A 13,294-nucleotide genomic window follows, 5' to 3' on the forward strand; every position below is an offset into this window, starting at 1 on the left:
TTATTAAAAGCCCCTTTGTAAACAAAATAGATATAATGCAAAGGAAGCAATCAGGCATCCACAGCAATTTCTTATTTGTGGAAACCAATATGTAAAGAGTGCTGCCACCAAAAAGTCTCACGTAAGAAGTTTCAATGTTATCAAAAAACAAATACATTAAAATATAATAATTTATAGAAATTCTCTGTCTCTTGGTAACCATTTCATACTAATATCCAAATGCATTTAACTTCCAGTACCATAGATTTACACCTAATTCAGTTTTTCTTCTCATCAGGAAGTTTCTAACAGCTTGACATCTTCTGTGTTAATTGGTCAGTTCAGAAGTAGAAACATCTGAAAATTTAAAACTTACCTTTAAAAATGTTGTATCTAAAAACTTAGTAACTTATCTAGGGTTAAAATAATTTGACTATTTGGGGTGTGTTTTTGTAGTTAGTGAAGAAATTGAAGTCTATTTACTATACAAACTGCACGGCTGTCCATGCAACTGTTACTGATCACTGAATGAGCAAAAGGTCTTGTAGAAATAATACCATGTCATCATGTAATTGCATATGTTGTCTGAAATAATTCTTAAAAAAAAGTAGAAATGAGTTTACTTAAACAACAGCTACTCAAACAATTCCAAAGTTTACATTTCTCAACTTTCAGTTACTTTACTCTGTAATGTAAATAGTATTTTAACATTGGTGACTTTTAAGCATTTCCCTTTCTCTTCCTTGAAAGGTCAGCTTACCATGCACACCTCTGGTAGCAGTCTCCTGCCACTGGCATGGTTTGAAACTCGAACCTTTTAGTTTTGCCCACTGGAAGCATAGCAGTGACTTTCTGAGTCCCAAGCTTTGCTTGAGAGCTGAGGGTGTCCTGGGCTGTCGGGGATGTTCAGACACAGAGGTGTCCTAGCCCCAAATTCTTTTTGTTGTTCTCTCTAGAAAGTAAAGTCTTGTCCCATGTGGTGTCCCAGAAGTATGGATGCGATGTTGTAGTCCTGTTGCTCTCTTGGGAGGCAAGATTGGGCTGTGGGGAGGCACCTCATTTGTTTTAACTTTCTTTCCACATGCAGTAGTTATTCTGGCAGCACTAAAAATCTTTCCACGTGCAGACTTTCTTGCTGCAGTTTTGGCAATGTAGCGGACTTGGCTCAGGAGAACACAAAAGTTGCTGTTTTGATAGGCTGCCAAAACTTGAAGCAGCATAGCCAGAGAAGGGAAGCTTGGAAGCAACACCTGAGAGTCTTGAATGAGGATTTTCTCCATGCTGATTCTTTCTGCAAACCTGAAAAGAGGGAAAGACTGGTTAAAAATTTCAACAGAAGCAGTGATCAGTAGAACAGTGACAGAGAATTAAAATCTGAAGTTCACCGTGTCTGGACCTAAACTCAGTCTTGTATACCATATTATCTTTCTCCATTTCCAGTTTACATTTGCATTTATTCAATGATGTTAGTGTGACAGATGTTGTGGAAAGGACATTCTTTGCATTTGGAATTATTTGACATCAAGTAGCTAATTCCTATGATAATTTACTTAAATTTCATGAAGTATCAGTGTTAATTTAAGAATGTGGCAGGAAGTCCATAGAAAGATTAGAATGATAATTTTTACGGTTTCCTCTTCTTCCTCTTTGACATAAACCTGCTAGTTCTTGCACGTATTATGTTTTGCAATGATGGTCTTTGCACCTTTAACGAAGTGACTCTTTCTGACTCTTTCTCAGCATCTGTGGTTATACTGAATTCTACCATCTCCATTTCTCTTCTCTTACTCCAGCATATTGAAGATCACTAGTGAGTCACGCATTCATTTTGCTGAAGAACATACGCACAATCTTTGAAATATAATATTAAGTCTCTTTTTCTAAGCAGTCCTTGGAAGACACTGGGGTTTTCTGAAAAGATGTAGATTTGTTTTGTCAAACTTAGCTTTTGTCTTAAATGGTTGGGAAGGCAGTGTAAAGAACAAAATGTGTTTTGAATTACTGTTGTTTTGAACTGAGTCCTTTTTTTGTGGATCCAAATAAAGAACTTTGATAGAAGAAGCAGCAAGACCTGAGCAAAAATAATGTTTATTTTAAATTTTAGCATTATTTTGATGATGGCTAGATAAGACAATCTAGGTTTAGTCTTTGATCAGTAATATTTAATGTTATATAGGAGGTCAGTAATTTGCGTGGCCTGGTGGATATTATATTGATGAAGGTTTAAGTTGTTTATTTTCATATGACCTTTTTAGGTTATTATACTGATTTAAGATATAACGGACTGTTCTGTGCACATATCTAAATGTTGTTAAACATATATAATTGGGAAAAAAGTTGTTAAATATTTCTTTTGGTAAAATTAAACATCAGAAGGGTAATAGTAGATCAAATACAAATTTTATTACCCTAGTAGTAAATGTGGGACCATTAATTATTGATTAGGTTATTTCTCTATATCTTAGAGAGTGTGCCTTGTGGTTACTGTTAGTAACTTTGAATAGAGCTGCGATAGATCATTTGTTGTGTGAGATACTATTCCTGGCTGGAAGGTACAATTCTAAGATTAGCAGCGTCTATAGTATCCATTTTGTAGAAAAACTAAAGTTGTTCTTAATCATCCTTGGGCCTTATCTAAAAAGGATTGAATCAATGGGACTCTTTTCACAGGAAGATCTGGATCAGATCCTAAACTCTTAAATCATTAATAAGCTGCACATATGGAGTTAAAACCTTCAAGCAAATGTTTCTAGTAACATATTTGTGTGCTCTTTTTGTGCCAAAAGCTTGTAGAGAGGAAACAAAGCAAGAAAACTCTACAATGAGAAGAACTGGGTTTCATATACTTGAATATTTGATAGGATGGTGCATCAGGCATTGTGCTGCTACTCTTCCTCTCTTTGTCTGACTGTTGAAGGGTGTTGTGGTTTTTGTTTTTTGTGTCCCGTCCCCCCCGTCCCCGTCCCCCCCCCCTTTCTGATTTTTAGGCTACCCTTTCCCTTTGCTTACTGTCCATTCAATTAAGACCCACTTTGGCTTAAATCAGTACACTCTTAATTGATCTGTGCTGCAGCCACAATTGATACTACTAGTACCTAGTAAGGTAGGTATGGAAATAGTGATACTGATACAAAGTGGAGGTAATTTGTATAAAATTTTTGTTTTATTAATTTCAGTTGCCCTGCCCATGATTTTGTAGACTCAGCATTTTGCTTAAAAGCAAGTTAGCTGATGATCATTTGTCTTAGAAAATCCTGAATCATCTGAAGTGGAATCAAAACAGGAATTTACCATGTAAAGTGGTATGCTCTTTTAATTATGCATTTACAGTGCAGAAACGCAATCATAAGAGAGCAAAATTGATACCTTATGGAAGTTATTTCATGATTTATGAATGTAGATGTAAACTAATCTGAATCTATTTTCTGACACGGTTATTCAGCTTGACAATTCCTTTGTGTACTGGTTCATTTAACATAACCAATTATCTTTTGATTACAAATAGCTACGATAGTACTAACCTTGTAAATATATGTCTTGCACTAAAAGACTACTGAAGTGTGGTATTTTAACTCTAAATCTTTAGGAAGGAAAAGTGTGTATTGATGGATTGTGATATTTATTGGGTCATAATGTATTTAAATTTTCTTTAATGCATATGTTAGTGATTGTTTACTGTGATAAAGTGCATAGAGGTCTCTGCAAGGAGTTCTGCATGGAAAGAATTACCTCATGTCAGTGGTCGCTCCTCAATTAAAAGTTCCATTAGCAGATGATTCCTCCTTCTGGTTTGTGTACTGATTGCATTTTATTGCCTCTAAATCAGGTTCCTAGACAGGGAATAAATAAACAGTTAGAGTGTGTGGTAATGGTATCCTGATGTTTTTTCACAGTTGGGAACACCTACATCTATTTCAGTCAATTAGGTTTGGAATATTTACAGAAATTCTTTATTCTATTTGAACTGTCTTCTAAAATGACTAGTTTCACTGCTGTTAAAATACAGATTTATCTTAGAAGCATATCCAGAGGTTAGTTATATAGTAGTAAATGTTTCAGTTATTCGGAAGATTAGAACTTAAATAAGGAGATGTCTTCCTTTCATCTTCAGTTCTTACTAAATTATGTTGAAGTTTGAGACAAGAAAAATCTATTAAGACTTCACTGGAACTTTAGTAGTGAATGATAACTATCAGTTATCCAGTGCATCCACAGGTATCTCTAGTACTTCACTCTCCCATCCCTCAAAACCCCACAAATGACATTGATAGCAATTTATACCATGTACATGGCATAAGTTACATAGATAACTGTTCCTATTAAAACAGAAAGTACCAAGCTGATGAAATGGTGGTTTTCTGCAGGTACCAACATTTCTGATGGACTCTATTTTGGTAATAAAAATTCTTGTAATAAAATTAAATGTCCTAAATTCTTAGAATAAAAATCCTAGCATGACTTTCAATTTTTAAATTAAAAAGTAACTCAAGGTCATTAAACTTGATATTCTCCAATGGAGTCTTTGGAAGTGGATCCCTACATTTTTATGGTAATGTGTTCATGAGTCAGTCATGAGTTTGCTTTGTACTTATCACACACCTGCAACCCATTTCAGGTATTTACACTGACTGCAGCAAATTTGACAGGCAGGACCTTCGCGTCTGAGTCTTGCTATCCCAAATCTCTGGAACTTCTATGAACTTGTACTTACTGACCTTCAAACTCCCAGTGAGTGGGAAATCAGAAGTAAAACTAATTTATAAAAGGCTTTATTTTTTCTGAAAAAAGTATTTTTAAATCTGAGGATGCTAGCACTGCTGCAAGGGCTGTTAATAAAGCTTTGTCAGAAGCCTAATTACAGGCATCTAGCTGTGGAATTCTGGACTCCTGCTTTTTTAAGAAACAGAAAAGGCATCCAGTATTTGAACAAAAAGTGCACTATGACTTTTCGCAGTTATATAGGGAAGATAATGCACCAGATTTTCCACTCCTGTGGTGATACGAATGCATCTAGATGTCTCTGCTATTGTAGAGCTTGGAGAACTGAGAAGCAGTGACTTAAAGCTACCAGGTAGCAGACATATTGCATTGTGACACACACGTGATAGAATTAGTTTTATTTTATCGTATTGGTGTTAGGAACAGTATCAATTTTGTTTTGCTCACTTTAAAGCACCTTATTAAGTATATCTGTAAGAAATTATTTTATCTTAAAATTACTAAATGCTAGCTTTAAAAATGCTTCAAAAATACGAGTACATGTTAATTTTAATGTAACTTATATTTTTAGTTTTATCCTTTTCATTAGGATAGAAAAGGCTTTGCTGGTCCCAAAGGCTTTGAGTGTGATGAGATATTTCTAGGATATAAATAATAAGGTAGAAGGAAGTTATAATGGTTTTGCTATTTTTCTATCATTTTTATTAATGGTTCTGTACAGCTTTGAAGATCTATTGCACTCTGTAAGTGCTAAGTATTATTTAATAGCAACTGTTTAAAATTACTGAAATAGAAAGGGTTATGGTCTTGGGGGCTGATTAGGGAAATAACTGAATTTAAGCCCAGTCATTTACTTCCTCAGCCCATAAGCTAGCTGTGTGTCTTTCTAGGGCTATGACTTTAGCATAGTGTTGGTTTTAGAATACAGTTCTGGGTTGTAAAGGATTAATGGAAAGTAGGAGCAATGACTGATTAGTTATTTTTCTTAAGAAAGATTTTAGTTGAAATAATAAATGGGAGAATTAATTGTAGACCTGAAAGTGTAAGTAAAGGCACTAAAGCTGCCTCACAGTCAGGGAGGTTTATTTGGTTCATGTGTAAATTTGTTTACATAATTTGAACCTTATTCAGCATGTTGTAATGCTCATGTAAGCTCTACTATATATACGTAATTGGTCTGAAATGACTAGACCAGCTTAAATTTTGTCCAGTTTTAAAACAAGGCACAAAGTCCTTTCTTTCTGAAGAGCTGTTTCCTAAATCTTGGAGTCATACCTGAACAGTACCTTGTGTGACCATGTAGTGCTTAAATAATATTGTGATAGTTACCATGTATAGTCCCAGTGGGATAGTATTCTCATTATGTTGAAAACAAGAAAAAAGTCCTCCTTGCCCAGAGAACTGTGTCATTTTTCTTCCTTTCTTACTGTGTACTGTATACATCTGTCCTTCCAGCTGAGATCCTTCTTCCATAATATATTAAAGCTACTAATTACATGCCTATATTCTGAAAGTTGCTTGTCTTAAAGAACCATTCCTTGTTCCCCCACATCACAGGTGTTTAATGAATGCATTCTGTGTATTCGTAAGTATCTGAACATAGTATTTTTCACTTTAGGTGATGAAGTTGTGATCTGTGTCACTGAACCGAGTTGAAGGCTTTTGTAGTTAGACCATGTTGCAATCAATTATAGTTGAACTGTACTGTAATTGCAACCAGCTAATATTATTTAACAGAGAAACAATAGACTTCAGCCTGTGTGCTTTGTGTGTGAAGTCAGAACCTATTAACCACAGTAGGCTTTCTGTTGTTCTGCTCATTTTTAATATTCTGGTGTGTTCTACAGGAATTTACACACAAAGGGGGGAGATTAGTGTATGAAGTTCCGTTTACTGAATGCTATTTCTTCCATAGTGAAATAATTGCTCTCAGCCTTTTCACCAGAAAAAAACTTCTTTTAACCATTAATTAAGGGGGGGGGGGAGGCAAGCAAGGCATCTTGAGATAATTGGGAAAACACTGGGGGGGAGTACCAAAAATAATTCATTACTGATAAACAGATTTGTTTGCTTTGTTTTGTTTAGTTGTTTCAGAAGCTTTTAAGTTATTTTAATGATTATCTAGAGATGTCAAAACTGCCTAGAGAGCATCCCTAACCTACATGAGTTTGAAATAGTGCTGGGAAATCCAGGTTGGCCCTTTCAGCAGACATAACCTTTTAACTACTGGGAATGCATCACCCTATGAGCGTTACAGTGCTTGTGTGATTGCCCTTGGTGTAGACATTGCTGTCTCTGCTTCAGACTAGCCTCTTGCCCCAAGCTTGCATCTGCAAATTGCACTTCCATGAAAGTGGAATGCTAATACTCCCAGCCTTTCGAGGAGGCAGAGATATATAGGCTGTTAAGGTGTTTGCTGTCCTCCCCAGCCCCCATCTAAACATTAGAAACTAGAAGTCTAATGTCATATTTGACCACCAGTTGCTCTTTTCATGACTTCCTATCTGGATTTGTTGCTTTATGTAAGTCAATTGGAGTTTATAGGACTGCAGGATAGAGACAATGAAGTCAAGTAAGTGGCTCGTTAGTTAGGAAAGTTGGGATCGTGAACTCTCAGAATTCATCATAGAATGGCATTGGTCCCATAGGTGACGACCATAAGTGTTAAAGGAAACTTGCCAAATACTTGAAGTTTGAGAAGAGATTATTTTTAAAATACATATTGGTTGAGCTTGCTGACTTTGATCTCTTGAAGCAGTGAATGAACCGTAACTTCTGACTTAGTCAAACAGAAGTCACCTCCCTCCAAGAACAAGCCAGTTTCTTCCATCAGCATTGTTGCTCATTGGCTGCTGGAAGGAAAAAAGAGGACTGCTGCAGTGGGGAGACCGTGACCTTATATTGTATTAAAGTACATATATAGGTGTGTTCTAACAGTGCAGCTTCATATTGCAGATAATTAATATGACAGCTCTGTAAGAGGTGGTCGCTGTTCCCTTGCCTGTCACTGATGCTGGGTTCCTGCCTCCTTTATGTTGATGTTGCAGAAGGCCAGTTCAGTGGGCAGAAAACTAAGCTTAAAATCAGGTAACTTAGAGCTCCCCAAGACAATTCACTAAGGGAAAAAAGGGACGGAGTGAATCTCCCCTTTTGGCCATTAGAGTAGCTGCAGTAAGAAAAATACCCATCAGGGTGGGCTTCCATGAGCCACTGGCAGTGCTAAGGTTGTGCTCCCATTGAAACTGGGTATGTTCCTACCCGCTTTCAGCCATAGCTGTGAGCTGGATCCGATTCTGATTTGAATGAAAGCTCAACTTCAGTGTCTGTGCCGTGTCCACCAACACCCACCCCACGCCCTCAAACCCAAAATGCAACACTCCAAACAAAGCACAACTCATATAATCTGTAAATTTTGAACCTTATTCAGGATGTTGTATGCTTGTGTAACCTTTTCTATACAACTACTCTACTTGCAACCAAACCCAGTTGAATCAGGAGGCTGATTTGTTACATTGCTCTGCCAGGAATGGGTGGAATCGCATCTTTTGGCAGCAACAGGTAGTTTGATCAGTTTATGCTGGCTGAGAAACAGGGAAGTTAGGTGGAAACCTAGAAATAAAGTTTCAGTTTATTTAGTCCTGTTCAGTCGTACGCAGCGTTTCTCAGCATCTCTGTACAATACTGAAGCTGTAATGGTGTAATTTACCTCTTTGAAACAAAACCAAAGTTTATCATGATTTTATTTCCACAGTTTTAGTGCATTTTTTCTTATAGTTTATTAGGATAGCTTGACTTTCAAACTAATTAAAACGCTACTGTTTGTCTTGTTTCCAAAAATACTTTGGTTTTAATATTGCAATCACTTAGCTAAGAGAAGAAGGAGTAATTAAAGTTATTCTGAAGTTGCACAGTTTATTTACAAATGCATTATATAGTTTTTAGATGAAGTTATAAATGTTCACTTTGGAACTACCTGAAGATTAATAGTGATGCATTTGAAATGCATTATTTTTTTATTGATTCTTAATGTAGTAAATTACTGAAGTTATTTGGCAGCAAACAGAAATAGCCAGTGATGTTGTTCACATTTATTTTCCTGATAGCGTCACAATTTGCATTAATTGCATTGCAGCTGCACTCACTTATATTAAAAAGCTTCTACTATAATTAATCCTTTTTATTTCAAATCATTTTGGCACAATTTCTAGCAATAAACACTCATAAAAGACAGACACTTGAAAAATAACATACAAGTTTCTTCAATATACCTATTGCTGTTTTTTCCTGACAAGGAATTATTGATAGGCTTCTAGGATCAAGTGTTGCAAGTGGCTAAGACTTAAGACCAGTTTGAAAAATGCTAAGTGGATTATTTTGCATAAAAAATAGACAGGTTTTGAATTTGTGTAATTAACCTGTGTTTAGAAAATACCTTGATTTATGTCTACATTTGTATTTCAGTTGCATACATTATGGAAATTTAATTTATAATCCATTTAGCTGATGTGATCATAGTTTTTAGTGCTATCATTTATTAGTCCTTGTATATTAAATGCTCTAAAGGCTTAAACCTGCCTTGTGTAAAAAATTACACCTCTACATTTACATTTTATGAGTCATAGATGGAATTCCATTTTAAATTCGGGTAGCTTTGATATATTTAAGGAATTACAATGGCTTTATTGTTACTAATGCAGGAACAGCAAACACTGACCTTATACATTGCAAATTAATGATTTATCCCTCTAGTTTGCTTTTAAAGTCAACTATACAAATGAGGATTTTGACTTCTACACCTTGAATAAATCATATAGCTCTAAATATAATGCACCCTTTGGCTTTGAACTCGTTATTCTCAATTCTTTCTGCAAGGTCTAACTCACCTCGTAGAAATGTTCTTTCAAAAGTTTAAGGAATTGTGTATATTTTTCTTAACATCTTTGTTGGAATACTGTTGAGTGGTTACAGCTACATTTATTATTCTTTCTTCCTTTTTTTGCTCATTGTGCTTCCTTTTCTAAGTTTGCAGCAGATTATGGAGGAATTCAGTAATGCCAAAACACTGCACTTGAAGAGTAAAAAGAGAACAAACAATGATGTTATGTTGATGATGCCTTTTCTGATCAGCCTGGCAGTGATATTAATGATACTATAAAGATTTGCTTGTCATTGTTAGAGATGCTGATGGGGCAAACAAACTGGATAATAGGAAAGGCTGTGCACAGACAGCATATTTCAGGAATGTTTTCCTAAAGGCAATGGTCTTTTATTTTTGCTTTATTCATGTAGGCTTTCTTTAAATGATGTCATGTTTTCTCTTTGTAGCTCTTAAATTTCCATCTCTCCTTTTGAGAGCTACCATAAGTACTTTTTTTCTTCCAATCAACAAGAAGTTCTTACTTATTATATGAAAAATATACAAAGTTGCTTTGCATTACATCAAAATGTGGTCATGCAGTAGGTCAACTGAGAGTAGTATTGCTCGAGTTTGTGCATTTTTGAAATTCTTGAGGAAACTCTCAGTTTACAGTAAATATACGTTTTTCAGGAGTGCTGCATATTCAGGTCAGGTTCATTTTTGGTTCAGTAATCTTTTGACAGGTTTAACAGTGTCAGGCATAGGAAGGATTGGACATGATACATATGTCCATACCAGTCATAAGTGGTAAGCTCTTGGCTTGGAAATTAGGATGGTTTGATGATGCCATTAAGCTGTAGAATTCACCAAAAATATGGAGCAATGAATCCGTATAACATGCAAGAGAACCGGTTTCTTTGGATTAGTTTAAAATGTACTGGGTTTACATACCTATTTTTAAGGGGCAGACTATTTTACATGTAGCAATTGATATGAATGGAAAAATATTGCTTGTGACAATGCTAATGGAGGTAGAGATGCAAACTTTTTTTGGAAGATGTTCTTGATGCAGTTGCATTGTCCTTTGGCAAACCTTGCTCTTCTTGCCAATCTACGCAGTTGATATGCTTCCTGTTTGCGATCATACTTTGGACAAGAAGATTAATGACAGATAAGCAGTGACCTTACGTTTTAAATCACCACATAATTAACTTGTAAAATTTGGGAGCTTGGTATTTCACAAGGATATTCAAATTTCAAACTTTGGATGAATATTTTTAAATTCATGCAGTAGCTGGGCTATTGCCACACCAGAAGATCATATTCAAGCACCCAATTAAGAAGGAATTACAAAAAAGTTGAGAAATAGACAATAGTGTTCAGAATTCCTGCAGATACAACAATAAAATCTAATGTGCTTTTAATTGCTTTGTTTTTCAGGCTCTTTATGAAAATATGCTGGTGGAGCTGCCATTTGCTAGTTTTTTCCTCTCAAAATTACTGGGGACAAGTGCTGATGTTGACATTCATCATTTAGCTTCATTAGATCCAGAAATGTACAAAAACTTGCTTTTTCTCAAGAGCTATGAGGGGGATGTGGAAGAACTTGGACTAAACTTCACTGTGGTAAATAATGATCTTGGGGAAGCACAGGTAAGAATGGTTTCCGCTTTTTTTTTCTTTTATGTATGACTGATGAATCATTATTACCCCTAGTAACTCATTTTTTAATTTAAAAGTGATAGGAAACAACTGTTAAAGGTGGTGTGTGTTGTGAGGCATCATAGGGTTTCTGAGTTAATATTTGGAGTAGACAATAACTAATTGTGTACTTAAAAAAATAACTTTTGATGATGACTTATAGGTCTGGTCTTTTAAGTACTAAACTACAGTGATTATTTTCTAACAGTCATACATGAAAAGTTCTATTGCCCAAGATAATTTCTTGAATAAAATATTTTACCTTGTTTCTTTGATTGCACTTCAAATAATTGCAGAATTTAGATGATATGTAAGATATAGAAGTACTGCCTGGTTTTGGAATCAGAGTTAGGAATCAGAATGGTTTTAAATAATAATGATGCTTTATTGTGCAATAAACATTGTCTCCTTTAGCTGTAACTTTCAAAGTAGAGGGCCTGAAGTTAGACCTTCATTTTTTTTTAAATTTTTTTTTTTTTTTTTGAGGGGCTGAGACACCAGGTGAGTCAGAGGGGAGAAATGGGTGTTCAGTGCTTCTAAAAAGCAGTTAGCTAGGTCCTTAAGTATAAGTTTTTAATGCAGTTGTACGGTATAATTTGATTATGGCTTTTATTTGCTCTGTTGTCAGTACTAAAGATCACTTATGCTCATAGTAGAAAATAAATGTCACAAGAGCTTGAAAAGTGTGCCTTTATGTGCTGATACAGTTAACCTCCTTAGTTAAAGTCTTTTGTATTGCTTCCTCTCTCATTTTTGAGGATTTAAAATTGTGTACTACTTATGGTCTACTTATACTTGATTATGGTATTTAATTAATAATTGCATCAAAAAAGTAGACTTGACCGCATTGTGACATGCAGCAGCATCTGAATTCAGCCTTGTTCCTTGTGGAAGAAACAGACTATAAAAGGGAGTAAGCAGTTCTCTTGGGTTTGCCTGTTGGTCAGAGAAGCCTGGGACTATGCACTTCTACATCTGACAGAGGCAGCAGCGCCACTGAGATGCAGCAGCTAGTCCTCGAAATTGTTACGTTGAGTTCTCTACTGCTGCTTAAATCATAGCAAGTTTGGTGTCCAAGACTTTGACTTTAACAGCATTACAATTTTAAAATAGTATTCTCAGATTTGGGGTTCCTGAGTCATACTGAAAGAGAGAGTCAACAATTGCCTGATATAAGTAATGTTTCATATTAAACATATGCCATGTGTCATTTTTTTTCCCCTGGGTTACACTCCCTATATGAAAACTTCTGACCTAAACTGTCTTCAGAAAAACACTCAAAAACTTTAAATATAGGCATGTGATACAGATGTATCAAAAAAGCATGTTCTTAGAGCGCCTACTCTATTGTACAATACTGTACAGTAGAGCACCTGCTCTGTTGTACCATGTGCCGTAAGTGACTGATACTGAATTGAGTTCTGTAGGATCCATGTGTTTGGTTACTAGGTTACAAAGCACACAAGATGGCAGTTTCCATACAACCTAGGATTTTCTAGGGAGAAAAAAAAAAGTTTGTTGTTCGTATTCCAAAGCCATTCATTTAAATGCACTTAAAGTAATAGTTTTGTTGATTGCACCTAATACAAATCCTGTTTAGTCTCTAATTAAAAACGAAAAGGAGCTACTATTTTCTGGAGAGGTTTTGGTTTCCATACTTTACACATCTACTGTGTATGTCCTTAAAAATTAGCCACACAAGTTAGAACCTACCTCAACAAGTAAGGTAGAAGGACATAGAAAAGAGAAATAGCTTAGAAATAACATAAAGGGATATCCAAGTTAGAGATGTTGCCAGCTCTACCTGCTGCAACAAACGCTTGTGAAAAGTGCATTCTTGCCAAGAAGCCTAATTTGTTTGTTAAAATTCTCTAAGGGCTATGGCTAGTATTATCAAGACTTTTGATTTTTAATTGCTCTGCATAACTTTAAAAGGAAGATCAAATATAATAGTCAGTTTCTGAGTAACTAAAGGAAATGTAAGTTAAATATTCTGATGCTGTTTTGCTATGTTTGTGCTTGGAGAGAGAATACTAT

The 13,294-nt window shown here is 35.4% G+C and overlaps 1 protein-coding gene across 1 annotated transcript in view; it reads left to right on the top strand.

Moving 5' to 3' along the window:
* Window positions 1-13,294, top strand: part of UBE3C (ubiquitin protein ligase E3C) — an 80,473-nt gene that overhangs the window by 52,568 nt on the left and 14,611 nt on the right. Inside the window, exon 19 of the mRNA XM_075045441.1 lies at window positions 10,997-11,209. Coding sequence (XP_074901542.1) covers window positions 10,997-11,209 — 213 coding nt within the window. The remainder of the gene's footprint in view (window positions 1-10,996; window positions 11,210-13,294) is intronic.

Source organism: Buteo buteo, chromosome 2 (assembly GCF_964188355.1).
Source record: "Buteo buteo chromosome 2, bButBut1.hap1.1, whole genome shotgun sequence".
In the NCBI taxonomy this organism is placed as follows: Eukaryota; Metazoa; Chordata; class Aves; order Accipitriformes; family Accipitridae; genus Buteo; species Buteo buteo.